Source organism: Muscardinus avellanarius (assembly GCF_963383645.1).
Source record: "Muscardinus avellanarius genome assembly, chromosome: 2".
In the NCBI taxonomy this organism is placed as follows: domain Eukaryota; kingdom Metazoa; phylum Chordata; class Mammalia; order Rodentia; family Gliridae; genus Muscardinus; species Muscardinus avellanarius.
Genome location: NC_137787.1, coordinates 97,917,140 through 97,935,144, shown reverse-complemented (window position 1 = coordinate 97,935,144; position 18,005 = coordinate 97,917,140). Strand labels below are relative to the sequence as shown.

Here is an 18,005-nt window from a genome sequence, read left to right as displayed (position 1 = left end):
TTAGTAGATCATAGCTGGGTATGGTGGCACACACTTGTAATCTCAGTACCTGGGAGGTTGAAACAGGAGGATCGTGGTCCATGGATAGTTTCAGCCACTCAGTGAGGCTTTTTGCAAGTCAGTGAGATGCTGTTTCAAAATAAAGAATAAAAAATAAGACTGGAGGTATAGCTTGGAGGTAGAATGCCCCTGGGTTCCATCCCCAGTACTAAAAAAAATTAGTAGATCTTACCAAAATTTCATCCAGAGATTTTATGCCATTTTAATTTCTTTAACAATTACCAAGCATGCCAGCTCTTTTACTTTTTCACTAAAATTAAAGATTTTAATTTTTAAACTTTTTTACTAAGTGGATAAGGGAGAATTGGAATCTTGCTTTTTATATTGTATTTTAGGATCATCATTGAGAGTACATTTGCACAACAAATATTTCTTGATATACAGACTTGGAATGTAACCACAGTGCAATCAAAGTCCTTTTCCAGGTACTTACATTCTGCCAGAAAAAGAGAAAATAGATAATGATAGAAGAAATAAGCATTGAAGGCTGATAGATGTTATGAAGAAAAATAAAGCAGGCTCATGGAAGAGATAATAATAAACAACTGGATTAGAGCATGTGCTGTTTTTAATAGGAAAGTGGTGATATCTGAGCAGAGTATTAAGTAAAGTAAAAGAATGAGACTGTAGCTCTCTGGGAAAAGTATCTCAAGCAGAGTGAAAACCAAGTGCAAAGTCTTTTGGCACAAATATGCTCAGAGTGCTCCCAAAAGTAGGACAGACGCTTTCACAGGGAGGAGCATGAAGTGGGAGAGGGAAAGAGGCGAGTCTGAGGGTAAAACCGTGACTCGGGCCAGATGAGGCAGAGATGTGTTAGCCATTCACAGGTTTGGGATTTAGTCCAGTGAGGTGAAATGCCATATTTCTCTGAGTGTTGTCACAACCCTGTGGTGAACCAAGGGCCCGGCGATGTGAATACCAAGCCCAGAGGTAGGCACTAAGTGGCCCCTGGGTTCCATTCCCAGTACTACAGGGGGAAAAAAAAAAACACTAATAAAAAGATAGAGGAAAAAAATCCACTGAAAATCAGTTTCATAATTGTGCCCAGGTTATTCCAAGCTCTTTGAGAAAATTTCACCACGTCCCTGATTTTTCCTTTTTTGAATGTCTACTTTATACACAATTGGTACTGTGCACACGGATGTCTAATTACACACCTGCTTTATAATATTTCCTAGTTTTTCTGTGCAAATATAATACTTTCAAAGTATAAACTTTCCAAAGTGTTGGATTATGTGATCTCTTTTCTGGTACTTTGTAATAGTACCGAGAGAAAGAGCTGGACATTAATAACTACACCGCCTTCAGGAATCAGGTAGTAAAGTGGAAAGGGGGGATTTTATAGTTTCCCACTTTTATTCTCATTGTAGCTCAGCTGGCGTGTCTTATTTGACAGTGATCTGTGTTAAGGAGATACTTCCTTATTCCAGAATATTTTCCTTTACGAAGCACATGTTCGTTCCTCTTAAAATTACAAGACTTATTGCTAAGAGGTTACAAAAGCCAAGCAGCTTAGTGTAGGCACTTTCTGGGATTTGGGTATCATTAACAAACTTTATATTTCATCTTTTAATTTGTGTTCCTATTAAACTCACCCTTAGCTCTACTAGCCATGTTTTGGTTTTAGTGTCTTATTTAAAATATGCTATTATTTATTAGTTTTTTTCATCTACTGTGTTTTCATTGATGTCAGATCTTTTAATTTTTGACCAGTCACATGATTCTGTTGTTTTTATGTCTCTGGTGTACTCATGGTATGTCTTTATTTTTCAAAGTTTTTGGTTAAACTTAAAACAACTCATAAAAATATGACTATTGAAGTGCTTTCTAATTTCTAAATGGAATACTTAAGTTAACCTGAGCCTCCAAGTACTTGTTCTATAAGATTACACATAAAAAATGCCTATGTGCAGGTAAATGAGTCATCAGTGCAGCAGTGAATTAGAAAAAAGTTTCCTCTTGTGGAAATATTAGGGGAAAAAGTATTTCTGTGTACAAGTTAAAGGGAGCCACTTGTCAAGAAAAAAGTGATCTGAATTTTAGCCCTGAGTTGCCTGTGTGGAAAGGTGAACTTTTGGCAAGCCCAAGCTATACAACCACCTGTGGAGTCCTGTATTTAAATACAAGATTTTCAGGCATCTTTATCTTCATACTCATTCAAATGTACACCAGATATTGCTGTTAAACTTTCCCTTTTGTATTTAGTATCTGATTGAAACTAGATTTGAATAGCCATATTAAATTCATTATTTGTTGAATGTTGAGTATCTGCTCATCAGAATTAGAAGGGGTTGGGTTTCACAAGATGAACAGACCAAAGGAGTGCCTGCTGTTATTGACTCTGTGTTACAAGAGATTTAGTTCACTTTACACATTACTGTTTAAACATCTACACATTGTATGCAGCCTTTTCTCATGAATAGAATGTTTATTTTAAACAGCTTATTAAAATGTCTATTGTTATATCTTGACTTTACTACCTGAAAACATGCTAATATTGATTCTCTGGTAAAAATAAATGATCCAATCCTTATTAATAACAGGTTTTTGAAGTCTAATTGGGGAAAAATGAAGTTTCATGGGGCAAGCGCATCATTATTTGCAGGATATAATATGCCCTAAATGGAAGTGAAGTACAGGAGGAACTGCATACCATAGAGTAAATCTGAGATTTAAATTTTCTTTTCTTTTTTTTTTTTTTTTTTTAAGGAGGTAGTATAGAAGCCAGCCATGCTGGCTTAAGAGCCGTTGTTCCCAAATAAAAAGTATAAAGTAGGTCTGGGAATGTAGCCGGGAGGCAGAAGGGTTTCCAGGAACCCCAGTACCACCAAAAAAAAAAAAAAAAAAAAAAAAAAAAGGTAGTATAAAATGAGTGAATGGGACATCTGGATAGGAAATTCTAGGTTGATTATTACATAATCACTTGATCCTGGACAAGTGATGTGACCACTCTAGGTCTATATTTTCTCACTTAAAAACATAGGATATTGTATAAAATAATATGAAGATCTTTCTAAGACTGTAGGAGAGAGTGCATCTCTGAGGAGAAAGGGTGTTCTAGGGGACTACTGCTTCCTTTAGGGTCTGGTTAGTATTCTTTAAGACATAAAGCATCCTTAGACCATACAAATGTCAACTCAAAAAAGCTTCATGAACTTTCTGAAAATAGAGAAGAATATGTCTGTTTTTATTATATATATATATGAAAATGATTCTGTATGAAAAGTGCCTTATATAACTAGTTGACAGTGTTGTGAAGCCAAAATTGACTTGGTCAGCTTGGTGACATGGTGGCTTGAAGGATATGGTCCTGTTCTTGTTTGTAGGATATGACATTGTCAGAAATCAGAAATGTATAATAAAAGTCCATGTTGTATTTAGATTCTGTTGGACCAGAATGGAGCCAAGATGGTCCTCAGTAAGTAACACCAGTGGCTCTTAGGTGAGATACCTCATCCTTATCTGTATCCCCCATAAGGAGATCCTGGCAGCTCCCTGACTAGCTTGCTAAGTTGAGTTCTTTTCTATAAAGATTATGACTGTCCAAGGTCTGAATATTTTTTTAAAAATCTATGACTACTAATCTATTTATTGTTCTTCCCACTCCAAATTTTAGCCATGATAAAATGTGTGTTCTTTTTGAGTTTTGTTGGTTTGAACAAAACTATCTATTAGAACATTATAATTTAAAATAAAATGCTACAGCTATATCTGTCTTTATAAAAATATTAAGTTGAAACATTCCTTTTTAGAAAATATTTTATAATACTTTCAGAATTACTGCTTATTTGCACCTGAGAACTTATAAATGTATCCATGTTGGCTTTTTTGTTTGTTTGTTTGTTTGTTTGTTTGTTATTTGGTACACTCCACCAGGCCTTTATATTTTTTGTTTTTGAAATAGGGTCTCACTATGTTGCTGAGAGAGACTGTCCTATAACCTGCAATCCTGCTATCTCAGCTTTCCAAGTGCTGGGATTACAGGCCTGCACCACAATGACAGGTTGCATGCTATGTTTAATATAATAATAAAAAATCTAAGTGATTTCAGATAAAGCAATTCTTATTATGTCATGATTTTTATGCTTTACCTCCAAAATTGAGATTTCAAGAAAGTTATAAATTTTAAATATAAATAATTTTCTTTATAACATATTTTTACTCTGATGATATGTATGTATATGAAAAATTAAAACTATAAAACTTGTTAAGACAGCATTTTATAACATGACATACTTAAGCAAAAGAAAGAATCCATAAAAGTCTAAAGGCTATCAGCTTTTTATTATGCTTATTCTCCACATGCATCAGAATTCTACCAGAAAATAGCATATCTTATTGGTTAATGTACTATCTGCTGCTCATTGCAGTGAAAATATCAGCACATAGATTCTAACTTAAAGCAAAGCAAAAATATTGAGAAGAACTTAATGAAATTAAGAGGATAAATTTCAGCCTACAGCAATGGAAAGGGATAATGAAATACAAAAACCGCAGAGCCTTAACTTGAAGGAGTCTAACCTGAAGGATGGTAAAGGGGGAAAACAGGCATCACACTCTATGGGTTCAAGTCTCACCTTAGCAACTTGCAAGCTAGGGAATGTTGGACAGAAGTTTTAAACTTGTATTTTCTTTTTTAGAAACTGGAGCTACGAGTAGTACTTAACTGCTAGAGTTTTTTTTTTTTTTTACTAATTAATTGAAACTATACTTGTAAATTACTTAGCATACTAGGCCTTCAATATTTGTTCAAGTTTGGTGGGGGTTATCTCCCCAAGGTGACAAAAATTGGTTCTTAGAGTAAGATAAAATCTTGTATGTTTTATATTAAGAGCACAAATATGAATTACATACATAGATATACAGTATATTTATACTATAAAAAAGTCATGAAGGAGGAGGGGGCAATTAGGGAAAACATGTTTACAAAGACTCCTTAGGGAGGAGATAATGAAACAGTCGAGAAACACTGTATAATCTAATCTACTTATTTTATTGAAGCTCAGTTGCTAAGAGAGTTGCCAGGATCACACAGGTAGTGGCAGGCTCTCTGTTTAATGGGTTTTTAATTAAAGTATTTTGCCAATTGGCTTTTTGAAATTGTGCTCTATAAATTATTCAGAGCATTGACTCTCTAACCTGCTAATGATAAGGATTTTCAAGAAGCATAAGTCTTTATTGCATTCTCTGCTGCCTCATGCCCACTCCTGACCCACGGCCCTGATTTAGGACAGTCTGAGATTATACTGGTTTAGACAGGTTGGAAGTTCCTAAAGTAGAATATTGGCCTTGACATAGTGAAAAGCTGTATCAAGTAAGAACTGTAGTAAATGAATTGGCTTGGAGGCAGCTCTCATCCCATTATGCAAAGAAGGGGTTTTGGTTTATAATTCTTGTAAAATTACAAATTATTTTGGAAAACATTTATCATTTAGTTTCTCATTCAAACAACGGATTGCCATTTTATTTATTATTTTTTTTAATTTTTGGTAGTACTGGGAGTAGAACCCAGAGGCTTTCTACCTCTGGGCTATACTCCCAGACTTATTTTTATACTTTATTTGGAAACAGGGTCTCACTAAGTTGCTGAGAGCCTCACTAAGTAGCTGAGGCTGGCTTCGAACCTGTGCGATCCTCCTGTCTCAGCCTCCTAAGCGTGGGGATTACAAGCGTGCGCCACCACGCCTGGCTCATGGATTGCCATTTTAGAAATTGTTATGGAAGGCCTTATTCCGGTCCCTATTGGTGAATCCCATGAGCCTTCCTTTGAACTCAAATTAACTTGTTCAGTCTAAAATGAGTTGCAAATTTGAAGTAGCATATGCTAACAAGGATATCAGGTAGAGTGAGTTTTCTTTTTTTTTTTTATTTTTTTGGAACAAGGTTTCACTAAATTGTCAAGGATCTCACTAAGTTGCTGAGGCTGGGCATGAACTTGTTTCAGCCTCCCAGATACTAGGATTACAGCCCAGCTTATTTTGTAATTTTGTACACATTTCTTCCTGTTCCTAATTAATGGCCTTGGGGACATTTTACTGTCATTTTTGTCTTCCTTCATTTGATGATGAGGAAACATTTGTGCTAGTGATAACATATGTACCTGCACGTAGGTGCCACCCCTTCCCCAGATGCAAAGCAACCTTAATGGTTTGTTTTTTAAGCCAGATTTAAGGAAGTGGGGGCTTATAGGGGACTCTGCTTATCCTTAAGAATGGTCCAGTAGCTAAGTTTTAAAATGAAAACAATCATCGTATTTCTATCTCATCCATTCTCTCTTAAATCTTTGGAAATAATCCTAAATAACTTTCAGCATCACCATAAAAATACACACCTAACTCCCCCTCTTCCTTTAATAGCATTTACCTTCCTGAAGTTGGCCTGTGCTGCTAATATTTTTGTTTTATCTCACTTCAAAAAATATTTGGAAGTAGACACAATGTTCAGTTTTTCCCCTAATAATTACCATAACAGAAGCTTTTTCTCTATCATGTATTTTTATTACAAATACAAAATCATTGCACAGTATAATGTTAAGGCATAAGGATTTTTGACATCCCTGGGCATGTGTTTGTAATATTTACCCCTGTCATTTAAGAGAAAGAATTTCTACTTAGTTATAGTATCTATAGTAATTGTACTTACTCAGAGTGACCATGAGGATTAAATGAGAAATTGGATTTCAACACTTAGCACAGTGCCTGGGATCAGTGGGTTGTCCATGTTTACTAGCTATTGTTGCTAACATTAATTATTGAAATGTGCATTTCGGTAGTTCTTGGGAAGGCTAACTCTCATTTAGCTCTTGCTATGGTTTCTGTAGAAGACAAATCCCAGCTTGTGAAGTGCTGAGCATGAAGACCTTTTTAAGAACTGCACTCTCTTCACTTTGCATATTTCTGCTGCTGACACCTCTGAAGATGACTCTGTTCTTTCACCTGCCTCTATGTTCCAATTTCCTACCTGGCCATTTCCCCATCTTCCACTTATCTCCTTTCCCTTTGCTCTCATCAATAATGGTATTTTTACCTGTGTAAAGTAAAAAAGATGCCATTCAGGTCAGCTCGTATTATTCCCATTCTCTCCATCTCTCCTTTTTAGCCCTGAGCTGAAAGCCTACGAAACAATCAGCAAAAACATTTTAAAAGAAGACCAGAAACTTGGCTGATGGTGCATGCCTGTACATCCCAGTCCTTGAGAGGATGAAACAGGAAGATCTGCAGGTTCAAGGACAGCCTCGGCAATGTAGCAAGATTCTGTTTCAAAATAAAAAATAAAAAGGGCTTGAGGTCTAGCTCAGATGTAGAACGCTTCTTTGTTCAATTCCTAATTTAAAAAAATACAGAAAGGGAGAATATGTAATAATAGAAATAGGGCCTAATGCTATAATATTTTTCCTTTCTTATCTAATTGCCAGCTGTTGCTTCAGATGGCTTTGTAAAATTGTACATATACTTCACTTATTTGGCTTTTTAAAAATCCTGAGCATTTTTTTTCCATCTTTTCCTATAATGTTGTTCTCTGTAGCACTGGGGCACTCACTAGTCCAGAGGCATTTTCAAACTGGCTCTATCAAATGAATGAAATTTGGAAACTTTTTGACATGTATCCAAATTCCACATAATTATTTCTAATGTCAGGAATTATTTTTAGATATTAAATCTGCTGTATAAACATGCATCCTCCTGCCAAAATTGTACTGCATAGTACTTTGCCAAGAGAGTCACAATATGGCTAAAATTAAGCTTTATTAGTCGAAATAGGATGAGTTGCAATTTAATTTTTTAAGCTGACTATAAGTGCTAGAAGACAGATTGGCTTTTATTCTATCTACTAAGTTAAAAAGATAATACATTATTTTGCAAATCCCAGTGGCAAAAGGCAACTGAAATAATGCATGAAACTTCTTGAAAGAAAATAGCTTTATGGTTAAAATTGTAATATTACTTATCTTTCCCCTTCAACCATTTGACTCCTTCAATCTGTAGAGGAGGCCTATTTATTTTAGCACTAGGTGGATTGAGTTTCTGCCAAGTCAGTGTACTCCCTAAATGAATATGTCAGAGGCAATATTGTTTCTCAAAAATCATTTAGAAAGCAGAATTTTTACATAAGTAGTCTCTTTCATTAATTTTGAATTAAGTTTGAGCCATTGCTGTATCTATTATGGTTATTTCATGGAAGGAGCATCCTGAGTCACTGGGTGACAATTTCCTCTGGGGTTTACAGTAACTGTAAATTGAAATGAATAGAATTTCTTTGTCTAACTGCTTTGTGTACGTTGATGTCAGTCAGGAAATCAGATATCCTGTGTAAAATCAAAGGAAAACAAAGGGGCTTATTTGTAAAATTACTTAGGTATTCCTAATTTTAAAAACAGACAAAATAACCTAGATTTTAGAGATTCCCAAGAAATGATATTACTTCTTTCATTTCTACCTCCTTGAAGCTGCTGGAGGAAAATAATGGTATCTTGTGACAATTTCTTCAACCATCTTGATAAATCTTCTTTCAGCTCTGAAGAAAATATGAGCTTTATTATTCCATGACAGAATTACTTCAAACACTTTCTAAAATTTAAAAGACTGTCTTGATTTTCATTCAATAATAGATATATTAGAAAATAAGAACGTGCCATGACTCATGTAATAACTCTTTTATTTTAAGCAAGCTTGACTTCTCATTCATAAATGAAAAAGAGATCACAGGTATTAATTATAATTAGCTAAATAGTATGTCTAATTTTATTTTAATTTATTTTTAATATACTTTTATTGGTCTGTTGTAATTTACATCCTAATGAAGTTCAGAGTGACAGAAACATACATGCACACAGCACTTGGGGTTAATTTCTTTTTGAGTTTAAAATCTTTAAAAAAAATTAGACCTTACAAAATGTCCATCAGTAGGGGTAAGGGATAATACACTCTTATTGAATCTTTGGCAATTTAATTTATTTCTTTGTTAATTCAAGTTAGTTTGGATTAGTGTTTGATTTAAGTTCAAAGAATAAAATGTGAAGCTCCTCATTTGTCTTTACAATGGCAGTCACATGCTAATGATCACAACAAGCATTTTTCTTTTTAATTACAATTCAGTTTGTTTGAATTTGCATGCTCATCTGAAATCACTTTGTCCTTAAGGAAAATCAGAAACTTCTTTCATTTCTTAAACAAAGAGCAGTGTGTATTTTTAACATTGAACATATCACCTACCCAGCATATTTTTTCATATTAATTAACATTCTGTTCATTGGGTCATTCATTATTTAAGGCGACAATCTTTAGTAGCGGACTTCAACATTTCTTGTAAGGCAGGTCAATTTAATCACTTTCTATTGCAAATGAAAAATTCTAGGTTGGACACCAAAATATTCAAATTATTAATGACTATTGCATATGCGATCACTTATAATAGTGCAAAATATTCCTTAGCATTTAGAAAGACGCTGCTACCTAGTCATCTGAATTTTTCTGAGTTATAAATTATTTTGGTGCTTTAATACTTTGTGGCCATGAAAAATCTAAAGAGCCTATGAGACCTGGAGTAATTGCTTACCTCGGGCACCCACTGGTCAGTGTGGCCATGGCAGAAGACTTTGAGGTGACTTGTTAGGACGACAGACATAAAAAGGTGGACAGACACTGACCTATGCTAAATGGGTATTTTGTTTAGAGCAAGGATCCATTGCATTAGAGAAGACAGAGTTCAGAGTTTCTTAATAGAAATAAAGTCATTTCAGGCAATAGTTTCAGAATAAAAGAGTACAATTGAATAGAAAAACAGCAATTCTTACCACAAACATTATGGTAGAAGATTTGCCAAGGAGAAATGAAGGCTCAGTAAAGAGTAAATTGTGTAGATTATCAGACTCCAGGTGGCCCAGGGAATACTTTCACCCCACTAACCCTTTGAAATAACTTTATCAGAACAAGGAGTGCCATGGATAAAACAAATTAGTAGCCATGGGAAGCAGAGCAAAGTTTGGTTTCACCTTTTTTTGTTTGTTTTTTTGGTGGGACAGTTCTGGGAATGGGTGGGAGTTTTGCGTTAGTAATGGGAAAAGGGAAGGGTTTGGGTTTTGTTGAAAGTATTACATGAGGTTTGTTAGACTGATAGATACCTTGTATTTGTCATGTCACTGGCTAATTCCAGTTGTGGTCACTGTGATTCATAAGCAGAATATCCTTGATATAAATTACCTCATCTGTCCTGTATGGTACCTCGATTGTATGGAAGGAAAATCAAGGACTAGTAGAGGTGAGTAGATTATCTGGACAAGGCTCGAGTCTTCTGTTGTAAACTTAGCTTTGTAAAATTGGAGAAATTACCCATAGTCTTTGGAGCTGAGTTTTTCAGGAAAATTGATTAACTAGGCTAAATTAGCTGTAAAGTTCACTTTTAGCGCCTACAGTCAATAGATATAGGAACATCCTAGACCCTTCTTAGGAAGATGATACTCTAATTGAAGGGAAAACTGACTCTGGTAAGTGCTTTGTGACTTATTCATGATTTATTTCTACAGTAAATGTAGCCTGGGGTAGGGGTGGGAGGGGCATCTGTAATTAAGATAGGTTGACCCACACACATTGATTCAGTGCCTAAATGAAATATCTTAGACATGTCATCAGGGACTGGAGGAATTTATTGCTATGAATTAAGATCCACTGTCTATCAAAGCAGCAGGTGCTGAAGAGATAGATGTGACTGCTCTGACAAATGGCCTCCCTCCCACTCCAGAGCCTCTAATATGTCACTTAGTAGTCCCTAGAGATGTCCTTCCCTATCCTTTTTTCAGCATATGGTGTTCCTTCATTTTTTTTAAATCTTAGAAATGTCTCTAACTGCAGTATTCAAGAGTCTACTAGTTAACGGTTAAATGTTCATCAGTGGAAACTTTAAGGGGCTTAAACTCACATCCACAAATAATCCTCAACTGCTTTCCAAAAATAAGATGTAGAAGCATAATTTCTGTGTAGATGCATTGCCTTGGCAAATGCAGCTTCAGGACATATGGCTTCTGCTGCCTGGAAATTTTGTCTGCATAGACATTCCTGGAGCTTCAGATGAGATTTGATAGAAACCGACTGTGTGCCTGAAAGTTGCACTCTCTAATGCAATGAGCAGTTTCAAATTAAGGGCCTAGGGCTCAAGTGCAAAAGTCAAGGTACCAACTAACTTTTCAAGGCTTGGAGCTGAGAGGTTCAGGATTCTTCTCAGCTTTGATCATCAAACACCTAAAGCCTATCTTTTGTCAAGGGAAAAAGGGACAGGAGTACAGCTAACCCATCTTTCCGTTGTTCATGGACTCATGTAGTATAGGTATCAACTCACATTGCAATATGGGCTCCACTACAGCAGGGATTTTATTTGTTTTATTCAGTATTATGGATTCAGCAAATGACACAGTGATAAAAGATGGTATGAGGCAGGTTACTGTGTACTGGTTACCAACTTGTCTGAATCCAGTGAGATAGAACTCACTTATAGGCAATGAATTGCATGAGGAAATTCATTACTTATATGTAGTCAGAAAAGAACAACAGGAGGCTGATTTATCTTGAGGCCATCTCCCAAAGTGCACAAAACCACCCATATGCATGTGTTCTTAACTCTGCATGCCCTGCTTGCACTGCAGATGAGGAATCTCACAAAGGGTCCACATTGGGCTTTTCTCCTTGGGGAACACATGCCATGTTGGGCTAAAATGTTGAAGAGCATCTTGTTCTAGGACAACTGGGATAGAGATTGGACTATTCTGGCCAGCTCTTCTTTTATTTCAGGAAATTGTAGCCCTGCCTGACTGTAGGCCACATGGCCCCTCTCTTAAGTGGGCCTGCTCACTGCCTGCAGTGTCTCTTGGTATGCATTTCATGTTCCTGGCATCTCCAACTCCCTGAGGTCTCCATTGCAGCTTCCATGGTCTTTGACAATTTCACATATTATCTTCCCAGGGTCTGATTGCAAGTATTCTGACCCTGCCACATATAGCCTGGCCTCTCAGGTCTTCCATTGAAATCTCAGTGGAAGCTTCTGTTACCTCAAAATTCATGTATTTCATATGTCTGTAAAACAACCATCATATGAATGATGCCAAGGTCTTCTAGCAGGAGCTATACCTGTACTTGCTTAAACCATGTAAACAGTAGTCTCTGAGGTCCTGGACAGATTAACCAGGGAAATGTATCCTGGGGAAATAAATTCCTAAGAGGTTTTTGACAAGTAGGATACTCCAAGACTTTTCTTTCTTTCTTTTAAATTTGTGGTACTGTGGATTGAACTTAGGGGCATTCTACCTCCAAGCTATACCCCCAAATCTTTTTATTTTATTATTTGGAAACAGGGTCTCACTAAGTTACGGACAGCCTCACTAAGTTGCTGAGGCTGGCTTTGACAGGATTCACTTCTCCTGTCTCAGCCTCCCAAGTACTGGGATTACAAGTGTGTACCACCGTGCCTGGCTCCAAGACTTTTCTCAGGAAATTGTAGACCTGCCTGACTGTAGGCCACATGGTTCCTCTCTTAAGTGGCCCTGCTCACTGCCTTTTGTAGCCCATTTCAAAGCAGTCTTTGAAATGAGATTACTTTTATGCCCTTGAACTTGGCGTGGGTGGGGTCTGGCCAATTTCTGATATGTCCATAAGCTCTCTTTCCTGTTGATCTCATGTAAAGTACTTGGCTTCATTTTAAAGATTCTAATCACTTTAGTAGTTATACTTTCTTTTGACTACAACTTTAAACATGCTCTTCATCTAGTGAAAAATACACATTTTCAAATCTTTCCACTCTGAGTTTTGCTCCCAATTCTCACTATAAAACTAAATATAATCCATGTCACTACCTGAATGTGATGCTTCCCTTACAGTTTTCTCCACCAGCTCCTTTATACTCCACCATCACCTTTATACTCAATCTCCCACAAAGTCTCATGGCATGGACAAAATGTAGACATGTTCTTTAACAGAATGTAACACAAGTGGCTGCTAGTTCAGTTTCTAAGAGAATCCTCATTTTCATCTGGCGCCTCATCAGCATGGCCTTTACTGGCTGCATTCCTATCACCATCTGGTCTCCTGAGCTCCACCAGAATCACTCATGTTGCTCACCTTATAGCATGATAGAACTTTTGTAGCCCATTCTTACAAACTTCTCCAAATTCTTCCCATAAAACAGGCCTAAAGGTTTCTGAATCTCATAATGAATTATATTCACAGCAATGACTCTACTCTTACCACCGAGTTTCAGTGACAAATACCTGAGATAATCAACTTAAAGGGAGAAAAGATTTATTTGGGCTCATGGTTTCAGTACACTGTTGCTTGCCTCTATGGCTTTAGGTTTTGGCGAGGAAGTTATCATTGTGGGAAACAAACAGTAGAGCAGAGCTGTTCATCTCATGGTGGCCAGCACACAACGAGAGAGAAGAGGGGTTAAGGTAGGTCTTGCTATACCCTTTAAGAGGCACACACCAATGACCTAACTTCCTCTAATTGGCCCCACTGCCTAATGGTTGCACCACCATCAGCTGAGGATTAATATTTCAACACATGAGTTTTGGGGGGCATTTCAGATTTAAACTTTAACATCTCTGTTAATATACTACTTGACCTTTGTTTTTATGTATATAGACAGTGCTTCTTACAAACAGATATAACCCACAAGTGCCTGGTTTAAATGAACTCTTGGTGGTTTGAAATGAGCGATGTACTCAATGAATGACTATCTTTTGTGTCTTTTTTCCCAACTCTTAGGGAATAACCAAGTCTCTTAATCTCTCAAAATTTTCTTTACCTATGGCTCAACAGTCTCATAGATATACCCCCAGTTCTGGTCACTGTAGGCTTAATATTCTATTGTCATTTCCAGCACAATCTTTGTTTTATTATTGCCTGTCCTATCTTCAGCCTCCTGGGTGACCCCCTTTTGATTTCTCCTAATATCTGTTCTTTATTTTTTTCCTGCCTCACCCCATGTGTCGTGCAAACTCCAGTGTCGATTTACATTGGCAATCTTGCTTTGCCCTTGCCTCTCATAGTAAGTCAAAACAAATCCTTTTGGTAAACTGTTTAAAAAAAAAACTTAATTGCAAACAAAATATTACTTTTTTACAACCTCTTTCTTTCACTTTCAGAAAATTCAAGCCATCTCATTGTTTATTAGAAACACTTTCTCCTCCCCCCAGGTTGCAATTATTTTGGCCGTGTGTTTTGATTTTGCTGTTGTCTTGGTGTTTGTTCTGCTGGGCTGTTCTGTGATTTATTTCTATCTTTACCAGATTTGACACTTACACACATAGAAAGGGTTAGGACACAAAGTAGATGGTGTGATTTACCACCCAATTCTCACACTGGTTCCCATATTTGACATATTTCTAATCTGCTGAACTGGATGAAAATTACATATAGGAAATATTTAGACAATAGTACAAGCCAATCTATAAGATAAAGACTTCTGAACTTAAAACCTTTGTTCACAAACTCTAGATTATTCTAAAACTTTTTAAAAATAGATCTGCTTCTTAGAAAGGTTTTCTAAACCTTTGCTTACAAACTCGGTATTATTCTAAGTATTTTTGATGTATTGTAATTATACGTCACAATGAGGTTCAGAACGATAGAAACATACATGCACACAGCACTTGGTGTGCTTCCCTCTCTAGCAGAGGATTACTTTATGCCATAAGAATTCATTATACATTTGGCTATTCTTTAAGTGTATTCTTGTCTGGAGTGCTGGCTTCTGCTGTTATAATTTCCACAAGGATCATAATCATGTCTTTTCCTTCATCTGAATATAATATTCTTATGGGGCCCAGCATTGCTCTGCATCCAGAGGTTACTTGGTGAACACTATTGAGGGACCGAGGGTTACTGCATCCTGAAGGGCTCTAGCACTGGTCCCATCTGGATGCAGGTGGATGCCGGGAAGAGCTGGAAGCTCCTAGATTTGTCCTTCCTCCGGAGGGGCCCTGTGTTTCCAGGTAGCCTCACTAATGAAACTGATTTCCAGCGGCCACGTCTGCAGTCACAGAGCTCGATTTTTCTTCTCATTCTAAGAAGCATTTTTCTTCTCTGTCTTTGCCAGCTCCACCCCTCTGGGGAATCACAGCAGTAGATTGGTTATGCTAAACACTCCACCTCAGGGGTTAGATTTTGATATTTTTTTCACAGCAACTCAGTCATTTATATAGTCCAGATAGACTCATCTTAAAACTTCACAAAGCCGTTTAATTTTGTTTTAAATCATAACTCTAGATAATTTCTATCTACAGTATTTCTGGTGCTCTCTGGGACTCTTTGCCATGCAGGAGTCTTGAGTCCTCTGCCACTGTCTTCTTTCCTTTTCCTCACCCAAAATACTAATAATGAAAATCTCAGCAAGCTGTATTGAAGAGTGTTGATATTGTGTTTGTATATACTTCTCATAACCATAATGCTAATTGAGCAAAGCAAAATAAAGATACAGATGATGATAGAAATATTGTTAGGAATTTCAGAGTATGTGACATGGGCATCTATCTACCTACCTACCTACCTATTTATCTATTTATTTATTTTTGTATTTCAGTCTCTAGACCTGTGGACAATGCATTATGCTTGGGACCTGCCCCTTCAGTCTCTCAGCTGTGCAGTGTCCCTTGCTCTACAGATTGCATTGTCTCTTCCTGGTCAGCCTGGGGCCTATGCATCCATGAAAACTGCCGTGATCCTCAGGGGAAGAAAGGTGAGTGCTGTGTTTGTGTATTTCATTTACTTCCTGTGTACACACATTTATTCTGCTGGCTAAGTAGCTGATTAAGCCTGCTTAAGACAATATTTGTTTGGGAAATTTAGATAACTAGCTGAAGCTTAACAGCATTCAGTCTTTAGAGAAGACAACTGGAGCATTTCTATAGAGCATAGAATTCGACCTTGCTCGACTTTCCACAGGCTCCGAGAGCTGATGAAGTGACTGTCACTCACCTTAATATATCTTAATGTTTTTTTTAATATAGAATGGCTATACTAAGGGAATTGAAGGTGATTTCCATAATTAAATTAGAAAATAAGTGTTTTGTTTATTGATTTATTTGTTTTTAGATTTTTACATTTAACATTTGATGTTATATTTTAGATTTTAAAAAAGAACTTTAAAAGTGTTGTGTCCATTTGATATTGTCCTAGGTTTCAAGTTAATGTCTTCAAACCTTTTTTGCCTGCTTAATTTTGTGGGTCTTTGTACTTAGTTCTCTTTAGTTTGTAGTAAAACTGCACATCTCTATTCTCCTCCTTCATTTTCAGAGACATTTTTCCTTCTTTTTCATTGACCTTTTATTTCCTATTGATGTTGCATTCCCTTAAATGCTAGTACCAAGAAGAAATAACCCCTTTACTAAGAAAAACAGAATCCAAAGACATTCCAGAAGTTAGGTTGTAATTGCTGAGCCGTAATCCTAATTATTTAACATGCAAAGAAAGGACACATGACTGAGCACACAGTGTAGCAATTCCTTCTCCCTTGCTCCCTGCACACAATTTAATGCCATATCCACTCAAAAACCTACATTTCAGTCATCTCTAGAGGGCTCCCAGGCATACGAGGTTCACAGTCCATGTCCTCATTAGGGTTTTCACTTTATCCTGATTCTTTTATTTTATTTTATTTTATTTTTTATTTTTATTTTTATTTTTATTTTTTTATTGGTGCACTGTATTCATACATCATAGTAGGATACATACTTTTGTAGACATACTTGCACACTTTTCCCAGTCAGCCCCCACCCAATCCCCACCCCATTCTCTCCCTATCCCTCCCTCCCATGCTTGGCTTAGTAGTTGACATCTAGTATTATGGCAATTTATCTAAAATTAAAAATGGTAATCTCATATAACAGTTTCATTTGTCTGATACCAAGCTTTTGATGACTTAAAGATGACATTTCAATATTTCTTTTCTCTTTTTGCTTTCTTTCTTACCAGAGAATATTTTTTTCTATTTTTAGCTGAAACTATCATATATTTGTATATTTATTTTTCAGAAAAAAATCTATCCTAAAATGGAATATGGACTCTAGGTACCCATAACGATCTTGAAAAAGAACAAAGCTAGAAGATATATATTTTCTGATTTCAAACCATATAAAGCTACAATAATTGAAACAGTGTAGTACTATTCTAAAGGCAGATATATAAACCATTGGAGTTAAATAAAAGCCTAGAGCTAAATTCTTCCCTATATTGTCAAGTTATTTTTGACAAGGTTTCCACGAACATTTGGTGGTGGAAATATTAATCTTTTAACTAAATATTGTTGAAACATAATAATTACATGGAAAAGAATAAAATTGGACCCTTACCTAATCCCATATACAAATGTTAACTCAAAATAGATAAAAGACCTAAATATAAATCTTAAGACTATAAACTTTTAGGAGAAAATCTGGGTCATTAAACCTCACAACATTGAAATTGGCAGTGATTTCTTGGTTATGATTTCAATGGCACAGGCAACAGAAGCGTATACAAACTCCCTAAAAAATAAAAAAAAATATTGTATATCCAAAGACAATGTAAACAGAGTTAACAGTTACTAATAGAATGGGATAAAATATTTCCAATTGCTATATCTGAAGGTATATTAATATTCCAACTAGAAATCCTAAAAATTAACAACAATAAAGTCAAACAATACCCTTTAGAGATAGGTAAAAGACTAACATAAATAATGAATCTCCACAGATAATCAGTCTTAGTTGTCTGTTGGATGGAAAATCTTGTTTCTCTAGTTCTGGTGAGTGTTACCTATTTCTTCTTTGTGTAGTTCTCTTTGAGTATTTTCTCTAGCGCTGGTTTTGAAGACATAAATTCCTTCAATTTCTGTTTGTCATGGAAGCTTCTTACTTCTCCATCTAATTTGATAGAAAGTTTTGCTGGGTAGGAAATTTTTGGCTGGAAGTTGTTTTCTTTCAG

General features: G+C 36.1%; 1 protein-coding gene across 1 annotated transcript in view; it reads left to right on the top strand.

Moving 5' to 3' along the window:
• The window catches only part of THSD7B (thrombospondin type 1 domain containing 7B), a gene marked incomplete at both ends in the record, with an annotated part of 783,939 nt that overhangs the window by 255,393 nt on the left and 510,541 nt on the right, over positions 1-18,005 (top strand). Inside the window, one exon of the mRNA XM_080689965.1 lies at positions 15,625-15,780. Within this exon, the coding sequence (XP_080546091.1) occupies positions 15,625-15,780 (156 nt within the window). The remainder of the gene's footprint in view (positions 1-15,624; positions 15,781-18,005) is intronic.